The sequence below is a fragment of the Ovis aries genome, chromosome X, assembly GCF_016772045.2.
Source record: "Ovis aries strain OAR_USU_Benz2616 breed Rambouillet chromosome X, ARS-UI_Ramb_v3.0, whole genome shotgun sequence".
In the NCBI taxonomy this organism is placed as follows: domain Eukaryota; kingdom Metazoa; phylum Chordata; class Mammalia; order Artiodactyla; family Bovidae; genus Ovis; species Ovis aries.
Window position 1 is genome coordinate 71568356 of NC_056080.1, and position 20432 is coordinate 71588787.

A 20432-nucleotide genomic window follows, 5' to 3' on the forward strand; every position below is an offset into this window, starting at 1 on the left:
TGCATGAAAGACACAAAGGTGATTAAGTATCAACATGAACTCAAAGACTCTAGTTCTTTTCCAACTCCAAGATTCTATCATCTATCCTAAACTCACAGCTAATAAAATAAAAGAAATCAATTAAATTAGCTTCCAAAGTATTTTAACAAGATCAATAATAGGTAAAATAAACATTCAGTAATGAGCTGTTTATTCCTAATTTATGATAAGTAAAGGATGTAACCTGGTCAAGTTATTCGCTTATTACACCTAAAAGGTAGTATAGAGAGAGAATATGTACTAAGCAAGAGTGTTTTCCAATGAATTTTTATATCCACATCACCCTATATCTTAATAGTAATTTGAACTGCCAAGCCTTATATTCTAGCAGTGACGAAAAATTTTACAAAAAAAAAGCAACTTTGTTATTTTATATCTATTGAAACATAGTGACCTTTATTAACCATAAAGCTTCAAATAAGATGCATGAATGATACTATCAAAAATTGCAATCTATAACAACAATTAAGTATACTAACCTTTTCATAGTATTTACTGCATCCAAATCCAAAAAGCAGCAAATGCCCATGTGAATCAGTGCAGGCAAAATGATTACCATCTGGTGAAAATTTACAGTCAAACACTGCACCATGGCCTTGGCCTTCAATCTGAAATTTAGAAGTCACCTTAAGTCACCTTAGGAGGTAATTTTCAAACAATAAGTAGTCAATAGCTTCTACTTGCTAATATTGTGGATTCTGTGATACATCAACATTCCAATGTACTCTCTGACTTCTGTAGCCAGAATCATACTGTAATAGTAAAGCTCTGAAAGAAATTAGGGAGTTTCAATATGAAATGCATTGTATCAAACATTACTAGCAATGCCCTAACTGAAGAAGGACTGCATGAATGACTGAGGAGAATATAAACGACCTAAACACAACCAGATTAATAAAGGTGCTATTTCAGGAAAGTCAAGATATTATCTTCATATTTAAACTGCAAATCAAACTTTAAAAAACCATCCCAAAATTAAAGCACACAAATCAATCTCACTGACAAAAGACAAAGGGTTATTATTAACACTCTAAATCTGTATAAAGCCTATAAAAGGGAGCTCAAAGGCCAATAATTTAGAAATATTTAGTCAGAACTATTTTTCAGAAAGGAACAATAAATATGGGAAATATGAGTATTCTCATCACCATAGGAGGGTGTTCAACTGGGAGAAGAGATACTTCACCATATTTTTCCATTGTTTGTATGAAATATATTCTAGGAGTATCTACATCTCCAATTCCATGTGTGCCAAACAACTTCCTGATTACTAACTAAGCTATATAGGATTTACCAGACACAGATACAATATAGTCACTGTTGTGATTCATTCATTAGGATTATAGCTTAAACATTATTTTTTTTGTAATTTTGTTTAGTGTTAAATCCAAATGCTTATTCAATTTGAGTTTCTAGAATTAAGAGCTGGGAAACAGAATTTGGAAAATGTTAACACCACAAAACAGAGACACCCTGAAAGGCATAATTCTCAGTTGGCCTTACTCTCAGATCTTGAGTCATTCTCTAAGTTATTATATGGATTTAAACAGGGGGCAAGAGGTTCCTTGGCACTAAGTATACTTTAATTACCAAATTATCCTAGTCTGCTTTTTTATCAACTAAGCATAGATTGGGCTTCCTTTGTGGCTTAACTGGTAAAGAATCTGCCTGCAATGCGGGAGACCCAGGTTCGATCCTCAGGTTGGGAAGATCCCCTGGAGAAGGGAAAGGCTACCCACTCCAGTATTCTGGCCTGGAGAATTCCATGGACTATATAGAACATGGGGTTGCAAAGAGTCAGACATGACTGATTGACTTTCACAAACATAGATTTCCCTTACCATATTAAAATAATTCCGAATTTTGGTCCCCCGGTCAAGGTCCCAAACAAAAATGTTCCCATCATGACCTGCTGAAAGTATGATCCTTTGATCAAATGGATGTGCTTCCAAAACAAATACTTCATCATCATGTCCCTGTGATAAAATCAATATTAAAAATGAAAAGCAACATTGAATATCTGTCTTATTTGGTTAATAGATCTCAGGATATCCTATCAATCTAATTCAGGTGAATTCATGTATGTAAATTTAACAGCATTTACAAACATGGACACTACAAGAAATAGTTGTTAGAGTTCCTTATATGTTTAAATGCTGATTTCATAAAATATGGCTTCTCTGATAGCTCAGTTGGTAAAGAAATCCCCTGCAATGCAGAAAACCCCAGTTCAATTCCTGGGTTGGGACGATCCACTGGGGAAGGGATAGGCTATCCACTCCAGTATTCTTGGGCTTCCCTTGTGGCCTACAATGTGGGAGACCTGGGTTCAATTCCTGGGTTAGAAAGAACCCCTGGAGATCTTCCCTACTCCAGTATTCTGGCCTGAAGAATTCCAGAGACTATATAGTCCAAGGGGTCTCAAAGAGTCGGACACAATTGAGTGACTTTCACTTTCACTTCATAAAATATTCAATAGACAAAAGACCTGAAAGGTATTTGAAATACAATCCAAAATCAGGCCTCTGAAATGGAATTCATATTTCTAGGGCTTTGCTATTAAAAGGTCACAGAATATGTGACAAACAAAATCTTTTATTAACACCCAATTCTGACACAGTGATAACAGACAAACCTTCATTATTCTTTATCCAATACTCACTGATATTCATATTGTATCATGGGAGGACCTATGATATGTTCAAACAACAAAGTATAGTTTGTCTTTTTTACCTTTATCTACTTTATAGTTGAAGGTTTCATTTAATATTCTACCTGAAAAATGGGTATGCTGCTAAAAAAAAAAATAACAAGTTTGAAAACCAACGTTTCTATATTTCCCCAGCAATAAATCAATATCAGCATCTCTACAGACTTTAGATCAGGAGTCTGGAAACTTTAGGCCAACTAGCTCCCCAATGTTTCTAGACAGACAGCTTAAGGAGTGGTTTTTACATTTTTTAAAAGGTGGTAAAAAATGAAAGAATATTCAACAGAGACCATATGTGGCTTGCAAAGCTGAAAATATTTACTATCTGGCCTCTTAAAGAAAAAGTTTGTCAACACCTAATTTAGATCACTGTTCATTTTTGTTAATTCTTGGCCAGAGAGTACAGGCTCCAAGTTTTAGAGAAGCATGTGGGACATCTTGAAATTGCTTTTCACTTAGGAACATATAAGCATATTACATGTCAGGAGCTTCCAGAAATAATCACATGTTGTGAACCTAAAAAGTGCATTTTACCCCAAATCATTGCCTAAAAATAGAGTAACCTGCCCTACTACCATTATGTTAAAAAATGTAGCTTATTAAAAAGTAACTTCAGAATGTCTCAAAATGAAAAGTGGAAGATGAAGAGGTAAAATTCATTTCGACAAATACCAACAAAAAACTTTTTTCCCAATGACTATCAAAAAAATTATTTCTCTGTCATAACAAAATCTCTTACTGAATATCCAATTTGATATAGTAAATACTTTCTCAGGTTCCTAATCAGTAAGCAGTAAAATTACTCTGTTAAAGTCAAATGATAATGTTACAACTACATCGGCGTACATTAGGAAAGAGAGATTTTTAAATAGGGGGTTCCATTTTTGGTCCTTGGTCATGAGAAACAAAACTTAGTCAGATTAAGTAATGTCTTAAGATTTATCATCTGCCCTATTTTATTTATTAAGCACACCTCTATTTCCACCACTACCATACAAATGCAAATTATCATTAAGGCCCATCCTATCATAGAATCCTACAGTATAATCAGAGTCATCTTTATCTCATTCCAATCTATTCTCTCTACTCTGTTGCTACAATTAGGAGGCATTTTTCAAAAGCAAAATTCACATGCCATTCCTTTGCTTTTAAACCTTTTCATGGTACCTATTGGTCTCAGGATAGATCCTACAAGACCTTGCATGGTCTGGCCCCTGCCTATTTCTCCTCCTATCAGGTGATACTCTTTCTGCTCTCTGTGCTTTAGCCAAAAAATTGGCTTTTACCTCAAGACCTTTGTACATGCTTTTCCCTCTTCTTGGAGGGAACTTTCAACCTCCTCACACATGTAATTTACCAAATATTTATTGATCCCCTACCATGTTGAGACAGAAAATAAACAAACAAAAAATACAGTAAGAAAATACTAGGTAGTGGTCAATACTACGATGAAAATAAAGATGATGACTGGGAGGCTACCCAAGATTGTTTGCTAAGGAAGGCCTTGTCAAGCAGGTGACATTTAGGATGAGAGCTGGGAAATTTTTACCTATCTTACAAACCTTAACACAAGCTTCAACTTCTCAGAAAGCTTTCTCTGACCCTTCCAGACCAAGTTTGGTTATCCTACTAGAAACTTGCGTTGTGCTCTTCTTAGCACTTATTTGATTAAATGCTTGTTTCTTTGTTTCATTTAATAGGCTACGAACTCTAGGAGGATAGGGACTCTTTAATCTACTATTTAAACCTATCTCAGTGGCTGGAACAATGGATACTCAATAAGTATTTGTTGAATTAAAGAACTTCACACCCTAGTAAGACTCTGATACACAAATTCTAGACCTGTAGCCACTGGCCACATATGGCTACTAAGCATCTTAAAATACACACTAGATTTCAAAGATTTAGTATGAAAAATGTCAACAATTTCAATAATATTTCTTATATCATGCTGAAAAGCTACTATTTTGTATACACTGGGTTAAATAAAGCCAGCTCTACCCTTAAAAACAACAACAACAAAAATCCCAACTCATGCTATGAACAAATAACTTACATACCCTTGACTGCATATGATAACATAATGGGTAAATAAATATGGGAAAAGATCCTGAAAAGTTTTCATATCTGCTTTTAATAGCTACACCATGCGCCATCCTTATTTTGCAGATATGTCAACAAAGGTACTTTGAATAATTCTCCAAGCAACAGTAGGCCATAGAAAGCAAACTAGAAAACTTAAAATTTCCTGTCTTCTAGAATAATGCCCTTTTCGATCATTTTTAATTATTCCACAAATAGAATACTTACGGATAACGTATGAAGAAGTTGGCCTGTGATAGAATTCCATACTTTCAAAAGGAAATTGTTCACTGCAGTAATAACTGTGGTGTCATATCGATCCCAGGCCACCATAGTCACCTTAAGTTTAGTGACCTTGTCTTCTCCAGATGGCAAATTGTTCCTAAACAAAATAATTTCAGGGTTAATAAATATTGAACAAAGGAGCATCTAAATAGCAAATTATGAAAAAAAATCTCTCTAGGAGCATGCAACTTTTTAGATAAAAAAATCCTAAACTGTATCTTTAACTACACATGAAATAAAATAACAAAAGTATTAATATCACATAGGGCAACATCTATAGGCTTATTTTATGGAGGGAAAAATACGAAATGACAAAAATTTTATAGTTAGCTAATTGAGAGCAACAAAAAATGAAGTTAGAAATGAATCTTCAGATACCTTGAAAAGTAAAATACAAGGTCAGGTTGGCTACCAGAAAATATGAGGAAAACATAATTAAATGGACACCTTATTCCTTTAAATATTCATTTTTTGAAACTAAAGTAGGTATATAAAAAAGCAGTAAGAAATTCAGTTAATTGATTTAATCAAATGACATTATCAGTAGCTGACTATGACTACAAAGTTGATTTTATATTGTTGTTAATGGGAAAATAATTAATTTCAGGATCATATCCTAAAGAAACTGTTGTATCCTAAAGAGGTAATTAATGTATCTTCTAGTTTATAGTGAAGATGATGAAATGTAATTCTGATTAACTGTATTTATAATGTTGAGTAGGAATACTAACAATATGAAACATAAAGGTATTCTCAGTAAGTCAGAGAAATATCTAAAAATATGATGACATTTAATACAGACAACCCTCAAAGTTGTCTAGTATTAAAAAAAATATAAAAATGACTTATAGAAAACTAGGACAGAGAATGATTCTATAGGCATTAGTAAAGCACAGAGATCTTTGGATCACAAGAGACCAGAAGTTTGAATGAGTCAGATATGTTCCTATCATCCAATCTGTCAATCAACGGTTAAAGACAGTGTTCTTAGAGACTAAACACAGATACAAATTTCTACCAATTAACTCCAAATTAAAAAGATATTTATTTTCATTATTAAATAGAATATGATAATGTAAAAGATACTATACCATAAGAGAATCATTAAAATATCTAACATCCAATCTTACCCAGTCATTTTAGTAGCCATATCTAGTACTATACTCTTCCATTCTTGTTGCTGGTATTGCCAAATTCTTGCTGTTCCATCTCTACTTCCACTAACAAATCTTAAACTGCAAAAAAACAGTTAAAATATTCTTATTGCCTTTCTCTAGAATGAAAATCACTACTTTTCTAATTATAAAAGTAATACATTCATCCTCATATACTTCTGTGGATAATGAAAATGGTACACTTTGGGAAGCAGTTTGGCATTCCTCAAAATGATAAACAGTACCACGTGACTCAACAATTCTACTCCTCCATAAGTATACAAGAGCAATGAAAACATAAGTCCACAGAAAAACATGTACACAGATATTCATTGTATTATTCATTATATTTCAAAAGTGATGACAACCCAAATGTTGATCAACTAATAGATGGATAGACATATTTTATAGCCATACAATCAAATTCTTGACAGCCATAAAAGGAAATAAAATTCTTATACATGCTTCAACATGGATGAATCTTGAAAACATGCTAAGTTAAAAATGTCACAAAAGACCAAATACTGTATGATTCCATTTATATGAAACATCCAAAATAGGCAAATCGGCAAAAATAAAAAGTGGATTAATGGTTGTTCAGAGCTGAAGGTAGTGGTGTAGAAAGATGGGAAATTGAAAGCTAAAGGGTATGGATATGGGAATTCTTTTGGGGGCAATGACAATGTTCTAGGGATATGGGATTAAGAGATGCAAACTATTATGTATAAAATAGATAAGCAATAAGGATATAAGAGTAAAGCATGGAAAAATATAGTGATTACAGTAACTTTAAATAAAGCATAATCTATAAAAATATTGAATCACCATCTTTTATACCTGAAATTAATATAATCTTATAAATCAAAAATATTTTAATTAAAAAATAAAATAAAAGTGATCATAGTGAAGGCTGCACAGCCCTGGGAATATACTTAAAACACTGAATTTTATGTGGAATGCATCTCAATAAAACTGAATAAAAATACATTCGTTAACCTATAACTATAACCTATAACCTACCACTATCCGTAAGTTAGTTTCTAGTCTTTCAGACTTTATATAGACACATACATTTATATATTCCCACTACAGGGAATAGAACTACAGTACAAAGGAAGATCCCTTGGAGGAGGGCATGGCAATCCACTCCAGTATTCTTGCCTGAAAGGTCCCATGGACAGAGGAGCCTGGTGGGCTACAGTCCATAGGGTCACAAAGAGTTGAACATGACTGAAGTGACTTACCACACACACACACACACACACACACACACACATTGATTTATAGTGTTGTTCCAGATGCTGCAACTAGAGTTTGCATGCCACAACAAAGATGGAAGATCCCACGTCCCAACGAAGATTGAAGACCCCATATCTTATGTGTTATACATATATCTACATATATTTTATGCATTCATGGCATACCTTTCTCTTAATATTTTCAATATTTCTAAGCTATGTGATTTGTCTGAGTTTTTTCAAATCATCACAAATCTCCAAAAAGTTTTCTAATGTATCAATTTAAAAAAAGCATGCATAAGTGGACCTGCACAGTTCAAACCTATATTTTTCAAAGGTCAACTTTATTTTGTAGATATATTTCTCAGTTTACAAATATAAAAATTACCATCCCTTTCAATAATTATTCAACAATATGGATCTATCAAAATTTAATCAACCACTTAATAATGAACATTTTTACTATTTCCAGTCTTTGCCATTATAAATAATGCTGTTATGAATATCTCTATACACATCTTCGTGAAACCTTATATATATCTTTGCTGAGTCCAAGGGCAGGCACATTTTTTTTAAAGAAAGAAAAGCTTGTTCCAACTTCAGATTTGGCCATAGATGCGCACACTAGGAGCTGTCAAATCAAAGACATTTTCCTAGTTTAATGGTATAATGGACTCTTTCATGAAGAATTTATACTTTTTCTGCATCTTTTCTCTGTAATATTCCCCCTTCAGGGTAGGCACATTTTGAAAGCTTTTGACATACTGCCAAATTATTTCCCTAAAAAGTTCTTTTTAAAAAAACAATTTACAGTTATCATCAAGGTTGTGGGACAGTGCTTATTTTTCCTAAACCCTTGGCAATACTGGATGCTATGATTCTTCAGTATCTTGTCATTCTGAAAGAAAAAATTGTTATTGTTATTCTAAATTGCATTTCTCTTGATAATTAGTAAAATTGGACATCTTTTGATATATGTACTGGCCACATAATTTAGGTAAAATAATGTTTTGCATTTAAGGAGAAAGGTAAAGAATTTTAAAAATTCAGATACTCCTAGTATGAAAGAATAGTAGCTATACAAACCTTTACATGTATACTCAGTATGGTACAATAAAACAACCTTAAAATTATTTGAAGGTTTTTTTAATTCCTAATAAATATATCACTCTTGGTGGATCATTATTATTTACTCTTGCATTGAATGAAGATGAACACAATCATCACAGTAATCACCGGTGTTTGAAAAGTATTTAATAGTAAAACATGGTCACTCACATAATGTCCTTATAGACAGATATAGATACAAACTTATGCCAAGTGGATAAATTTTAAAATCTATTCTAGGTCAATCTGTAGGCCAAGGCAGAAAGTTATCACCTTCTGGGGATGATACATTTGATAGGGTGCAAGAATACTTGTATATAATTTCTGAGTTAACAGACATAGGAAATGTGATACACACTTACAGTAGAGACAGTAAACAATCTAGATATTTAGAGGAGACAAGATTGCTAAAATCTCGAGGAGTCAGGAAGGGCTTCAGGTAGGGTATGAACCTTAAAAGAAAGATAGAACTTAGAAAAGAAAAAGAGACAGGAAGGAGAAGGAAATAAAAGGAAGGAGAGAAGGGAAAGGGAAGACATAGGAGGGATAGAATGGGAGTGAAAGGAAGTAGGGTATGATTATTCCTGGTAGGAGGTAAAGTATAAGCAAAAGAATGGATGAGAGAATACATATGGACTATAATAATGATGATGATTAAATCAATTGGGCTGGATCTGAGTATTTAAATAGGGAATAGTAGATGAGAAAAGAATGTAGGCCTAAGTCAAGTTGTAGAGAATTCTGAATGCCAGGCTAAAACATCTGAATTCTATCCTATAGACAAAGAGGAAACACTAAAAATTTCTGAATAGAGCAAAGTTAATCTGACAGAAATGGATAAGACACATTTAGAAGGGAGAAGAATATTGAAGGTAATGGGTCAAATAATGGAATTCTTGACCAAGGTGGATGATAACAGAAAGGGAAAAAGCAAAAAAAAAAAGAAAGAAAGAAAGAAAGAAAGAAAGAAATCATTCATACAGGAAGAATTGATAGACTATGGCTACTATTTGGATGGGAGCTTAGAAGATCTGGGATGAGAAAGTCATCAAACAGAGACAACAGCTTTCAGTTTAACTAGAAAGAAATAAAACATCTATAGTAGAAGTAGCTTTTTCTGAAGACACAGAGGTAAAATATGTGAAACATCTGTTTATACAGATATGTACTACATAATTACCTGTCTCCATTGTTACAGAACTGAACAGCAACAACTTTGTCCTAAGACATAAAACAAAAGGTTTGTGATTAGAATTATTTTTAAAATTAATAAAGTACTCTTTTCCTCAAATTCACACGCAAAAGTTTCATTAAGTGGATTTTTTAATGTTATAATTTTCTTTTAAAAAAACTCTAATTTTCTTTAAATAAAATTAATGAAGACAAATTATTAACTCAGGAGGAATAGTTATCAGCAGTAATTTGAGACAAACTTGTTTCTAAACATAAGAAAATCTGTTTCTAAACCATAATCTCAAGAGACAAGATAGTTCTGAATAGGTATTAGTTTATTATATTCCCCCATAATAAGATAACACACTAAAATGCCACTTTAAAATAATTCATTTAATAGTAGTTGAATTAAATTTTTCACTTAACATTTTTTTAATTTTCAGAAAACAAATCAGTCATTTGCTGTTTCTCACATGGTTTATTTAATTATTTTACAATGAATTCATTTGACAGTCTTTAGGTATCTTAATTTAGATACTGTTGTTTGAATCTTCCTTTATCACTAAACTACACTTATTACAAATATAATGTGTACTGTAGTGATTATACTATAGTAATGTACCTTCAAATGTGGTAAACATTTTCACAAACCACAATTATTGAACTAAATTTGAACTTAACTTCTTTTAATTTTCTTTATTTGTACTTAAATTTTAATAAAAAGCTCAGATACTAAATGTCTTCATATTTATTTTTCATTTTAAAAACACATTAAACCATCTTCATATGTTTAGACATGTGATTCCCACTGTTCCATGATTTCATTGAGTATTTTTATCTGATAGATTCAGGACTCTCACTGTCAGTTCCAATAACTGGTTTTAGATGTTATGAAAGGACATCTTATTTCCAGGGACTAACAGATGCCACTAATTTCAACAGGGAATGTTTAAGTTTTCTGACTTTTTTATCTGGGCCTCTGCCAAAAAACCCTCTACCAATCAATTTTTCTTCATCTTTTCTCCCTCAGTTATTTCCCATTTATTTATTACTTCCTCTTTTCTCAGCTCTCAATAAATGTGACCATACTGTATACAGACCTTGCTTGGGTGGTAACTGTAAAGATGTCTCCTTTGTGTGGTCTAGCACAACTGGATTTTTCCTACTGGATAGTCTCAAGATTGAGATTGTTTTTATATTTCACAATTTAAATAATATTCCAGGATTTTAGTATCTATGAATAAGTTACAGCAAGGTGAGAGCTCAGCTTGGTTCAGTAACTCTTCATAAGCTGAATATTCAATTATGTTCATATGATAAGACAAAAGCAGGAGGCTGTTTCCAAAAGTTCAAGGAAAAAGTTTCTAACAGGGGTCTCAGTTATACTCAAATTTTAAGAACATGAGTGATTCTGGAACTCACAAAGTATCTTTTTTAAAAAGTTATCTTTCAGGGAAATTTTGTGTTTTACTGATATGTACTAACACTATTCCAAATCAATTAAGCATCAAAAGTAGTAGGAACAGTAATAGTAAGACTTATAAAGCTGAGTACTTTCAGATGCAGACTATATAGCTTTGACAATGAGGAATACAAGATCTATAGTGAGTTGAAACAAATACTCCCATATTCAACAGTAAACAACTGTCTGGAGGAGAAGGTGAGGAAATAAAGAGGAGGAAGAAGTAAAAGGTATACAGGGAAATAAATAAACAATAATGGCTCCAAAATTTCTTGTAAATGTCACACAACAGTGGAGAGAGCTTGAGAAGAAAAGTCCCAGGCACCAATAGCTGTCACCCTAGTATAAAACTTCCCTGTATGGAAGGCTGTTGTTGACAATTAAATGGGATTAGATTTCAGGAGTCTCATGGCATTCTGAAAATAATCAAACTAAGACCAATGAGCTAAGTTTAGTAAAAAGAATTTTTTTTCCTAAGATGTACCTTAATATGTCTTTTAATAAGTAGACTTCAAAGTAACAAACAGTTATATGATTAATAAAGCAGGGTAAAAGATGATTTTTTTAATAAATTATTACTATAACGTATTTTTCCCTTCTCATATAGTCAGAAATTGTCTTAAATACTATAAGCATACTAAATTCAGAATTTCATACCAATCTTCACCACTAAAAAGAAATCTTACCATACAAGTTTCAGGACCAATCTATATTAGAGATCAGCAAAGAAGAAAACCAGATTTCCATGGGTGTTTAAAAAGAAAGCATGATATTTAAGTTTTTCATTTTGTTCTTACCGTATGTGACTCTAACTCGGCAATTTTCTCAGGGATCTCAGAACCTAAATAATATATTCTAATCACATGGTCAGTGCTACCTGTTGTAATGAACATACCACCTAGAGGATTAAAAATAAACAAACATTTAAGAAAATTATACCAAGAAACTTTAAAAACCCTCTGACTGCTTCCTTAGTTATACTTTATTAATAAAAAAGTCTTCAACAAACACAAAGTTATCTTCTGCCTATTAAAGGCATATTAATATTTCAGAAAAAAATGAGCAAAACTCAAGAAACACAAGAGGAATATTTAAGGAACAACTATATCACTCACCCAATAAAAACACAACTTTTACATCAAATACAGGCCTTTGGATCATAAACACTAAAAGCCTTGAGGAATTCATTTCTTTATATCTCATAAAAACATAATGTTCCAAAATTATTTATAAAATAATCTATACTTACAATTCTCTGTATAGTGGCTATAGTGGTTAAGGGTGAAAACTAGCAGCTTTTGGGATGATGAAAAAAAATCTAGAGATGGATGCTGGTAATATATGTAGAACAATGTGAATGTACTTAATGCCATAGAACTGTACACTTAAAAATGTTTCTTAAAATGGTAAATTTAATGCTATATTTTATGACAACAAAAAATAGAAGGTTAATTACCATACTCTTAACAGCAGTAGAAAAGCACTGTTTACATACTGAGAACGGGTCTTCTATATGGAGCCACAGTACATGTTTTCTGAAAATTCAGGGTAGGATTTTCATGTTGATTGTGTGTGAGTGTTGGGGGAAGGCTGTACTTTTTAACCAACTAAATTCACTGTTACATAAAAATACATTAATTGTAAATAAGAAAAAAACTCAAATTCTATTATATGTTAATTAGAATCCACAAAGGTCTATTATAACATGGTTCACATTTTTAGTATGTGTCTATTAATTCTCAAACATATGCATTTTTCTCCACAAAACTGAAAAATATTTTACAATTGAAAAATCTTTTATACTGGATTATTCAATATTTTAGGTACTCAAAACACTCAATTTTTATACATACCAGAACTGAAAGATGAACAAGATATCTGAACTCCAGGTCTAGATCTCTCAGTAAATTTCACTGGGCGATCTCTAAGAGAAAAGTAAGATGTTTTTATTTTTCATCATGTTCTTTTAATGTACAAGAATTTTAGCACACTGCTAGACACTGACAGATTTATCATCAATATTATAGAAACCACAAAACTGAAGTAGTCAATAGGTACTATTTCCACTATTGAAGTTAAAAATGCATTTAAACTTACAAACATACTTTATGCTACCAGTATTGTTATTTTAGCTTTACAAATAAGTTACCACGTTACTTACTAACATCATGAAGAAAAGTTCAAGGTGTTCTTACCATGGTAAGAAATGAAACAAATACTCCTTATCAGAATTTTGTGTATAATCTCTTCAACATTGGTTTCATAAAAAAGTTCACTCTAAAATCTCTAACATCCAATTGAAGTCAGTATGGATGTGTGCACACACACCCATGCACACATAATTTACATATTTAATACATGAACTATCAAGAATCTCTCAAGATGATAAAGAAAAATGAACATTCTTTTCATAAAATTTTTAACGAAACTCTAAACTTACTTAAACTTCATTGTTTTCACATGCCACTGCCAGAAACAAATTGTTCCATCAGCACCAGTAGAAGTGAGGTATCTGGTTGTGCCTTTAGTTGATGGACAAAACTGGAAAAAGAATTCTAATTAAAATAGAAACCTTTCATGTTTCAACTTAATTTCAGTTTCAAGAAATTAGTTATTTAAATTTCCTAGATTAATGGATATCTTATTAAAAACTAAAATTAAAAAAAAAACTGTAGAGAAAGTCAGTCATTTAATTTAGGATGAAATATTTTAGTCCTAAAGACACTTATTTAAAAATTATTCAATATAACACTTAAAGATTATTATTTCACTGCTTTTAATGGAGAAAACACAAAGTCATTACTAGTTAAACCATTATAAATCTGCTGAATACATGCTTATATAGCAACAACATAAAATTTTTATAGTTCACCTGAAAAAGGCATCAAAAGAAAATCTAAAAATCAGTAACTAGGAAGGTACAAGTCTAAGTGTTTGGGTTTTAACATTTTAAACTCTTAACTTCATGAAGTACAATGGAAATTTTGGCATTTTTAAATCTAAATCATTTTAATGTACATGGATAATGTAAGTCAAATGTCTGTATGTATCACTGTGGAAAAAAGATTTAAAAATATAAATTGAGTTGTCAATTTGAAGTATGACTACTATCCTAGATAAACCACAGATGGTCTTAGTCACGTAGGATTCTCAAGCTCTAACTCTCAGTATTTTACACATCCTCAGAAGAGAATAAGGGAAAAGTTAACTATACTCCTGATGTCTGGGACACAGAAGACTGAAAATCAAACCAGGGTCTCGAGCATGCCCATGAGTTTTAAAAATCCCAAATGAGGAATTTCCTGGCAGTCCAGTGGTTAGGACTGAGTGCTTTCACTGCCGTATCCTGGGTTCAATTTCTGGTTGGGGAACTAATATACTATAAGCCATGCAGCATGGCCAAATAAATAATTTACAAAATAAAAATTCCAAATAAACATAATGAATACCTTCCACTGAGATGAAGATTAAGGATCAAGATGAATATGACTTGAATAAATTTTAAACTCAAATCAAAAGCAAATAATCATTATAGGTATTAGAAGTCATTTATTTAGTTTTCTTGTTTGGAAGCACAGAACTTCAGACTACAAAGCTTAAATCAAACAAAAAATACCAATTAATATTATCCACTAAGAGCTGATGAACAGTAAAGAAACCAGTGCTCAGGTAGTAAACTTATACATTCATTTCTGAGCTACAGAAGCTTGCATCAGAAAGCTGAATCCACAATCTATAGCAGAAGCCTCCAAATTATAGCCGACATACCAAATCCAGTTTCCTGCTTGTTTATGTAAATAAAGTTTTATTGGTACACAGTCACCTTAAACTGGCTATGGCTGCATTGCACTGCAACAGCAAAGTAGTTGCTGCTACTGCTGCTGCTGCTAAGTCGCTTCAGTCGTGTCTGACTCTGTGCGACCCCACAGATGGCAGCCCACCAGGCTCCTCTGTCCCTGGGATTCTCCAGGCAAGAACACTGGAGTGGATTGCCATTTCCTTCCCCAAGGCATGAAAGTAAAACGTGAAAGTTAAGTTGCTCAGTCTGAATAGAGGCCATATAGTCTGCAAAGCCTAATATATTTACTATCTGGCTGGTAAATATGCTGATCTAGGATCTAAAGAAATGAGACAATAAAATATGAAATAGTATGATTTTATGCAGATGACACCAACTTTATGGCAGAAAGTGAAAAAGAACTAAAGAGCTTCTTGATGAAAGTGAAAGAGGAGAGTGAAAAAGTTGGCTTCAAGCTCAACATTCAGAAAACGAAGATCATGGCATCTGCTCCCATCACTTCATGGCAGATAGATGGGGAAACAGTGAAAACAGTGGCTGACTTTATTTTTCTGGGCTCCAAAATCACTGCAGATGGTGATTGCAGCCATGAAATTAAAAGACGCTTACTCCTTGGAAGGAAAGTTATGAGCAACCTAGACAGCGTATTAAAAAGCAGACACATTATTTTGCCAACAAAGGTCCGTCTAATAAAGCTATGGTTTTTCCAGTGGTCATGTATGGATGTGAGAGTTGGACTGTGAAGAAATCTGAGCACCGAAGAATTGATTCTTTTGAACTGTGGTGTTGGAGAAGACTCTTGAGAGTCCCTTGGACTGCGAGGAGATCCAAGTTCAGCCTAAAGGTGATCAGTCCTGGGTGTTCATTGGGAGGACTGATGTTGAAGCTGAAACTCCAATACTTTGGCCACCTTATGTGAAGAGCTGACTCTTTGGAAAAAGACCCTGATGCTGGGAAAGATTGAGGGTAGGAGGGGAAAGGGACAACAGAGGATGAGATGGTTGGATGGCATCATTGACTCGATGGACATGGGTTTGGGTGGACTCCGGGAGTTGGTGATAGACAGGGAGGCTTGGCGTGCTGTGGTTTATGGAGTCACAAAGAGTCAGACATGACTGAGTAACTGAACTGAACTGAACTGCTTATGTTTGAAGAAATACTAAAACCTTTATTATCCTCATTATACTTTAACTTTTTCAATCACAAAGGGGAATTCAATCCATAAATGTATCTATTTTTGTATTTAATGTATTTTTAATTAATTAATTATTATTTTTGGCTGCACTGGGTCTTCATTACTATGCATGGGCTTTCTCTAGTTGCAGTAAGTGGGGACTACTCTTTGTTATGGTGCATAGCCTTCTCATCATAGTGGCTTCCCTTGTAGAGCATAGGATCTAGGCATGTGGGTTTTAGTAGTTGTAGCTTGCAGGCTCTAGAGCGTGGACTCAGTAGTTGCGGCACCTGGGCTTAGCTGCCCTGCAGAATGTGGGATCTTCTAGGACCAAGGACTGAACTTATATTCCCTGCATTGACAGGCAGACTCCCAAGCACTGGACTACCAGGGAAGCCCCATTTTTGGGTTGTTTTTGAATGAGAAATCATGTTTAAGATTATAAAATTAAAAACACATGTGCATTTCTGAATATAATTTTTATAACATTAAAATTACAATTTTATTTTAATACACAGTTATTGAAGAAAAGCTAGGAAATATAGAAAAACAGAACAAAAGCTATTCATAATCCCACTATCCAGAGGCAACCACCATTAACACCATACCATATTACTTCAATTTTATTTAAAAAAGAAAGAAACTGAAAAAATAATAATATATTACAATGTTAATAGAGACAATTAGCAAAGAGTAAAGCATATAGAATGCATGCTAAATGATGATTATTACTATGAACAAAAATGAAGGAGTGCTGGTAGGAGTAATGATTTACAATTTTAAAATAGTAAGTTAGTCAGAGAAAGTTTCCCTGGGAAAAGTGACAGGCATTTCCATTATTTAGAAAGTAAGGGAATAAGTCATATGACCAAAGAGGACCATTTCAGAGATATAAAACAGCAAAAGCAAGGGCAGGGGTGTAGCTAGAGTGGTTTAAAGAAGTAGCTAAAGCAGGATGATAACAAGCAGTAGGAGATATGGTCAAAGAGAGCAAGGGGCTGAGAATGTAAGGTTTTGTGGGTCACTGTAAAACCTTTGGCTTTAACTCTGAGTTGGGAGGCTATTAAAGGTTCTGAGCACCAGTGACATGATTTAATTTCCTTTTTTTAAACCTCCATCTTAAAATCACTTATGCATCTATGCAGAGACTAGACTACGGGAGGAAAGAGGGATGGGAAGAAACAGGAAGATTAGTTAGAAGTCTATTTCAATAATATAGGTCACAAATGATGGTGGTTTGAAATAGGTAGTAATGACAAAGGTCATGAGAATTTGTTCAGATTCTGGATATATTTTGAGGGTAGAGTAAACATGATTTGCTAACAAGTTAGATATGTGATATAAAAAAACAAAAAGTCAGGGATGACTACTCTGAGCAACTGAAAGGATGAAGTTGTCATTTGTTTATATGCGAAAAGGTTTGGGAGGAGCAAATCTGAGAAAGGAAGACAGGGGTTCAATCTTGAAGATGTTGAGTTTGAGATGCCTTGCAGACATTCATGTGATGATGCCAACTAGGTAATCGAATGTACAAGTATGGAGCTAAAAGATAGGCCCCAAGATGGAAGTACACATTTGGAGTCATCAGCTTACAGATGAAATTTAAAGCCATGAGACTTGATGCGATCACTAAGGGAAAGAATGTTATAGAAAAGAGGTCCATACAAAAACAACACAAAAAGCAAAAACAAAAGAGGTCTATGGATATCTAGGGCACTTACACACACAAATGAAATGAGATAGAAACTAGCAAATGAAACTATGATGGAGTAAAACAGTTCCATAAATATTTTCAGTAGTAACAAATATTCATATTTTTCATGTTGTAAAAGATTATCTTCAAATTTCAGAAATAATCTGTCAGATAGGATGGTGAGAACACAAGAAACTAGTAATACCCCAAAACAAAATCCAATAGATAATTTCAAACAATCAAAATTCTGATGTATGGTGGGAGGGGGGTTCAGGGTTGGGAACTCATGTACACCTGTGGTGGATTCATGTCAATGTATGGCAAAACCAATACAGTATTTTAAAGGAAAAAAATAAATAAATAAAAATTTAAAAAAAAAGAAAAGAAAAATAAAAAAATAAATTTTCAAATCCAATATACATTGAACCCAATTCTTGCTAGTACCTCATAAACAGGTGATATATTATTTAAATTATTAAAACAAAAATTGCCTGGCATACTTATTAGTGACTAAAGAACAAAGAACATTCAATTGGAGTAATTATCTCATCCACAAAAGTGGTCTCGTTGACCAAACTAAAAGACAGTGTCAAAAGGATTCCTCTGTTTTGCTGTCAACACAAAGAAGAAAACAAAGTTCTTTGGGGAGTATCTAGGACTTTCACTACCAATGTCTGGTAAAAACATTATATGGACAAATATTTAAAAAGCTGATGTATGTCAAACATCAAGTTGAAATAAATTCATGAAAATAAGAATAAAAATTTCCCTAATATTAAACTACACACACACAAAATCTGAACTAACAAACATTTTGCATTAAATATTAACACAAAGTATGCCAATATTCAAGTTAGAACCTGTTCATATCCTGCCTAAAAGGTATCAGTGTTCCTTAAGGCAATTCCAAGTCTTGTCCCTTGTTCACAAATACAAATGAGATAAATAAGATGTCTTACACTGTACTCATAAAACCTTTTCAATAACTGTTTTACTTGTTTCTAAACAGAACAGATTTATACGAAAAAGGAACTTTAAAATAAATACCTGTTTACAAGATAGGGACAAAGCCCTTAAGAGATGAAAATTTTTCTGTTGCCATTTTTATATTATCCAAACAATGTAACAAAAAACAAGAAAATTCTCATTCTTATTATATATATTACAGGTATCCTTGTATTTTTCTTACCTGTATGGAAGTGATAGAAGCTGAATGTCCCTGAAGGACTGCAACTGGCGCACAAGTTCGAAGACACCACACTCTTACAACTTTATCACAACTGCCTGCGGCAATGAGAGTATTTTCATAGTTAACAGCCATGTCAGAAATTTCAGCAGAGTGCCCTCGAAGTGTAGCCAGAAGGCGTCCATCATCTGTTGCCCAGATTTTCACCAAACAGTCATCCGAACCCTACAGCAATACAAAAGGACAAAAGATTTACAATGAAACAGAAATTCATCCCCTCACAAAGGGGTCAAAAAAAAAAAAAAAGCAAAAACAAAGTGAGGATTTTATTAAGGTTGTTTCTAAGTATTTACTTTTTAGTCTCTTTTCTTCATATAATATGGATCTAATAGCAAATATAAAAGATGTCCAAATAATAGCACTGACAGTCTACAATGATAATGGCATATACAGTCTACAATGATAATGGCATATGTGAAGAACTCCTCAAGGCTACTACCAATTCTGATAATTCAAAACATTTTTAACTCACATTTAAGTGTGGTGGCATTAAGTATATCTGCCATTATTTCTTTCCTTACACCTGACAGTCTTTTTTCTTAATTGCTTGAATATTTTGAATGTTTTTTTCTCTACAAATACTTAAAACTTTAACCTAAAATCTACATGCATTTCTCAGTAAACATGAGGCTTTGCTATAACCTCTGGTGAAACTATTATGAACTTCCTCATGACAATTTCAAAAGAGCTTTAAAATATTAAAAAGCAATTCTACTCTAATGTGGTAGATATGTTATCTGTTTATAAAAACAAAATCATCATCCTCATCCTCATCAACAACATCCATATACTCATTTTGAAGTCATGAAAACATCAATGGAAGAGTCTGTAATGAACTCTAAGAAGTCGAACTTCTCAAATACAAACCACTTCCTTTGTTTTAGCATAGGAATTTAAAAAGAAAATCATGCCATTACCTACACTTTTACATTAACTTAGTACTGAAACACTGAGACTAAGCCTTAACTTGGAAACATTAGTCTGCTACAATTTTGTACAAAAAAGCATACAGTTAATAAAAATCCAATTTCAAAAATAGTACTGAATTCAAAGAGAGATATATACAATATTACAATATATAATCTTTGTTACTAACTGTATAGTTCAACTACTCAACTATAAGGATGATGTAATCATTAATTAAGCAGAACTGGCACCAATTATGCTAAATGGCAAATGAAAAATGCATTTTAATGTTTGCTAAAATAGAATGAAATCAAATTAAGTAGATAAAACTTGATTCACATAAATTAACCACCTTTAGAATATA

The 20432-nt window shown here is 32.8% G+C and overlaps 1 protein-coding gene across 4 annotated transcripts in view; it reads right to left on the bottom strand.

Moving 5' to 3' along the window:
- The window catches only part of BRWD3 (bromodomain and WD repeat domain containing 3), a 163616-nt gene that overhangs the window by 86800 nt on the left and 56384 nt on the right, over positions 1-20432 (bottom strand). For all 4 annotated transcript variants that reach the window (XM_042242418.2, XM_004022220.5, XM_042242416.1 and 1 more), the window contains 9 exons: positions 19106-19327; positions 13691-13791; positions 13104-13174; positions 12048-12148; positions 9796-9836; positions 6247-6351; positions 5060-5213; positions 1881-2015; positions 519-647 (listed from right to left, as the gene is read on the bottom strand). In XM_042242418.2, the coding sequence (XP_042098352.1) occupies positions 519-647; positions 1881-2015; positions 5060-5213; positions 6247-6351; positions 9796-9836; positions 12048-12148; positions 13104-13174; positions 13691-13791; positions 19106-19327 (1059 nt within the window). The remainder of the gene's footprint in view (positions 1-518; positions 648-1880; positions 2016-5059; positions 5214-6246; positions 6352-9795; positions 9837-12047; positions 12149-13103; positions 13175-13690; positions 13792-19105; positions 19328-20432) is intronic.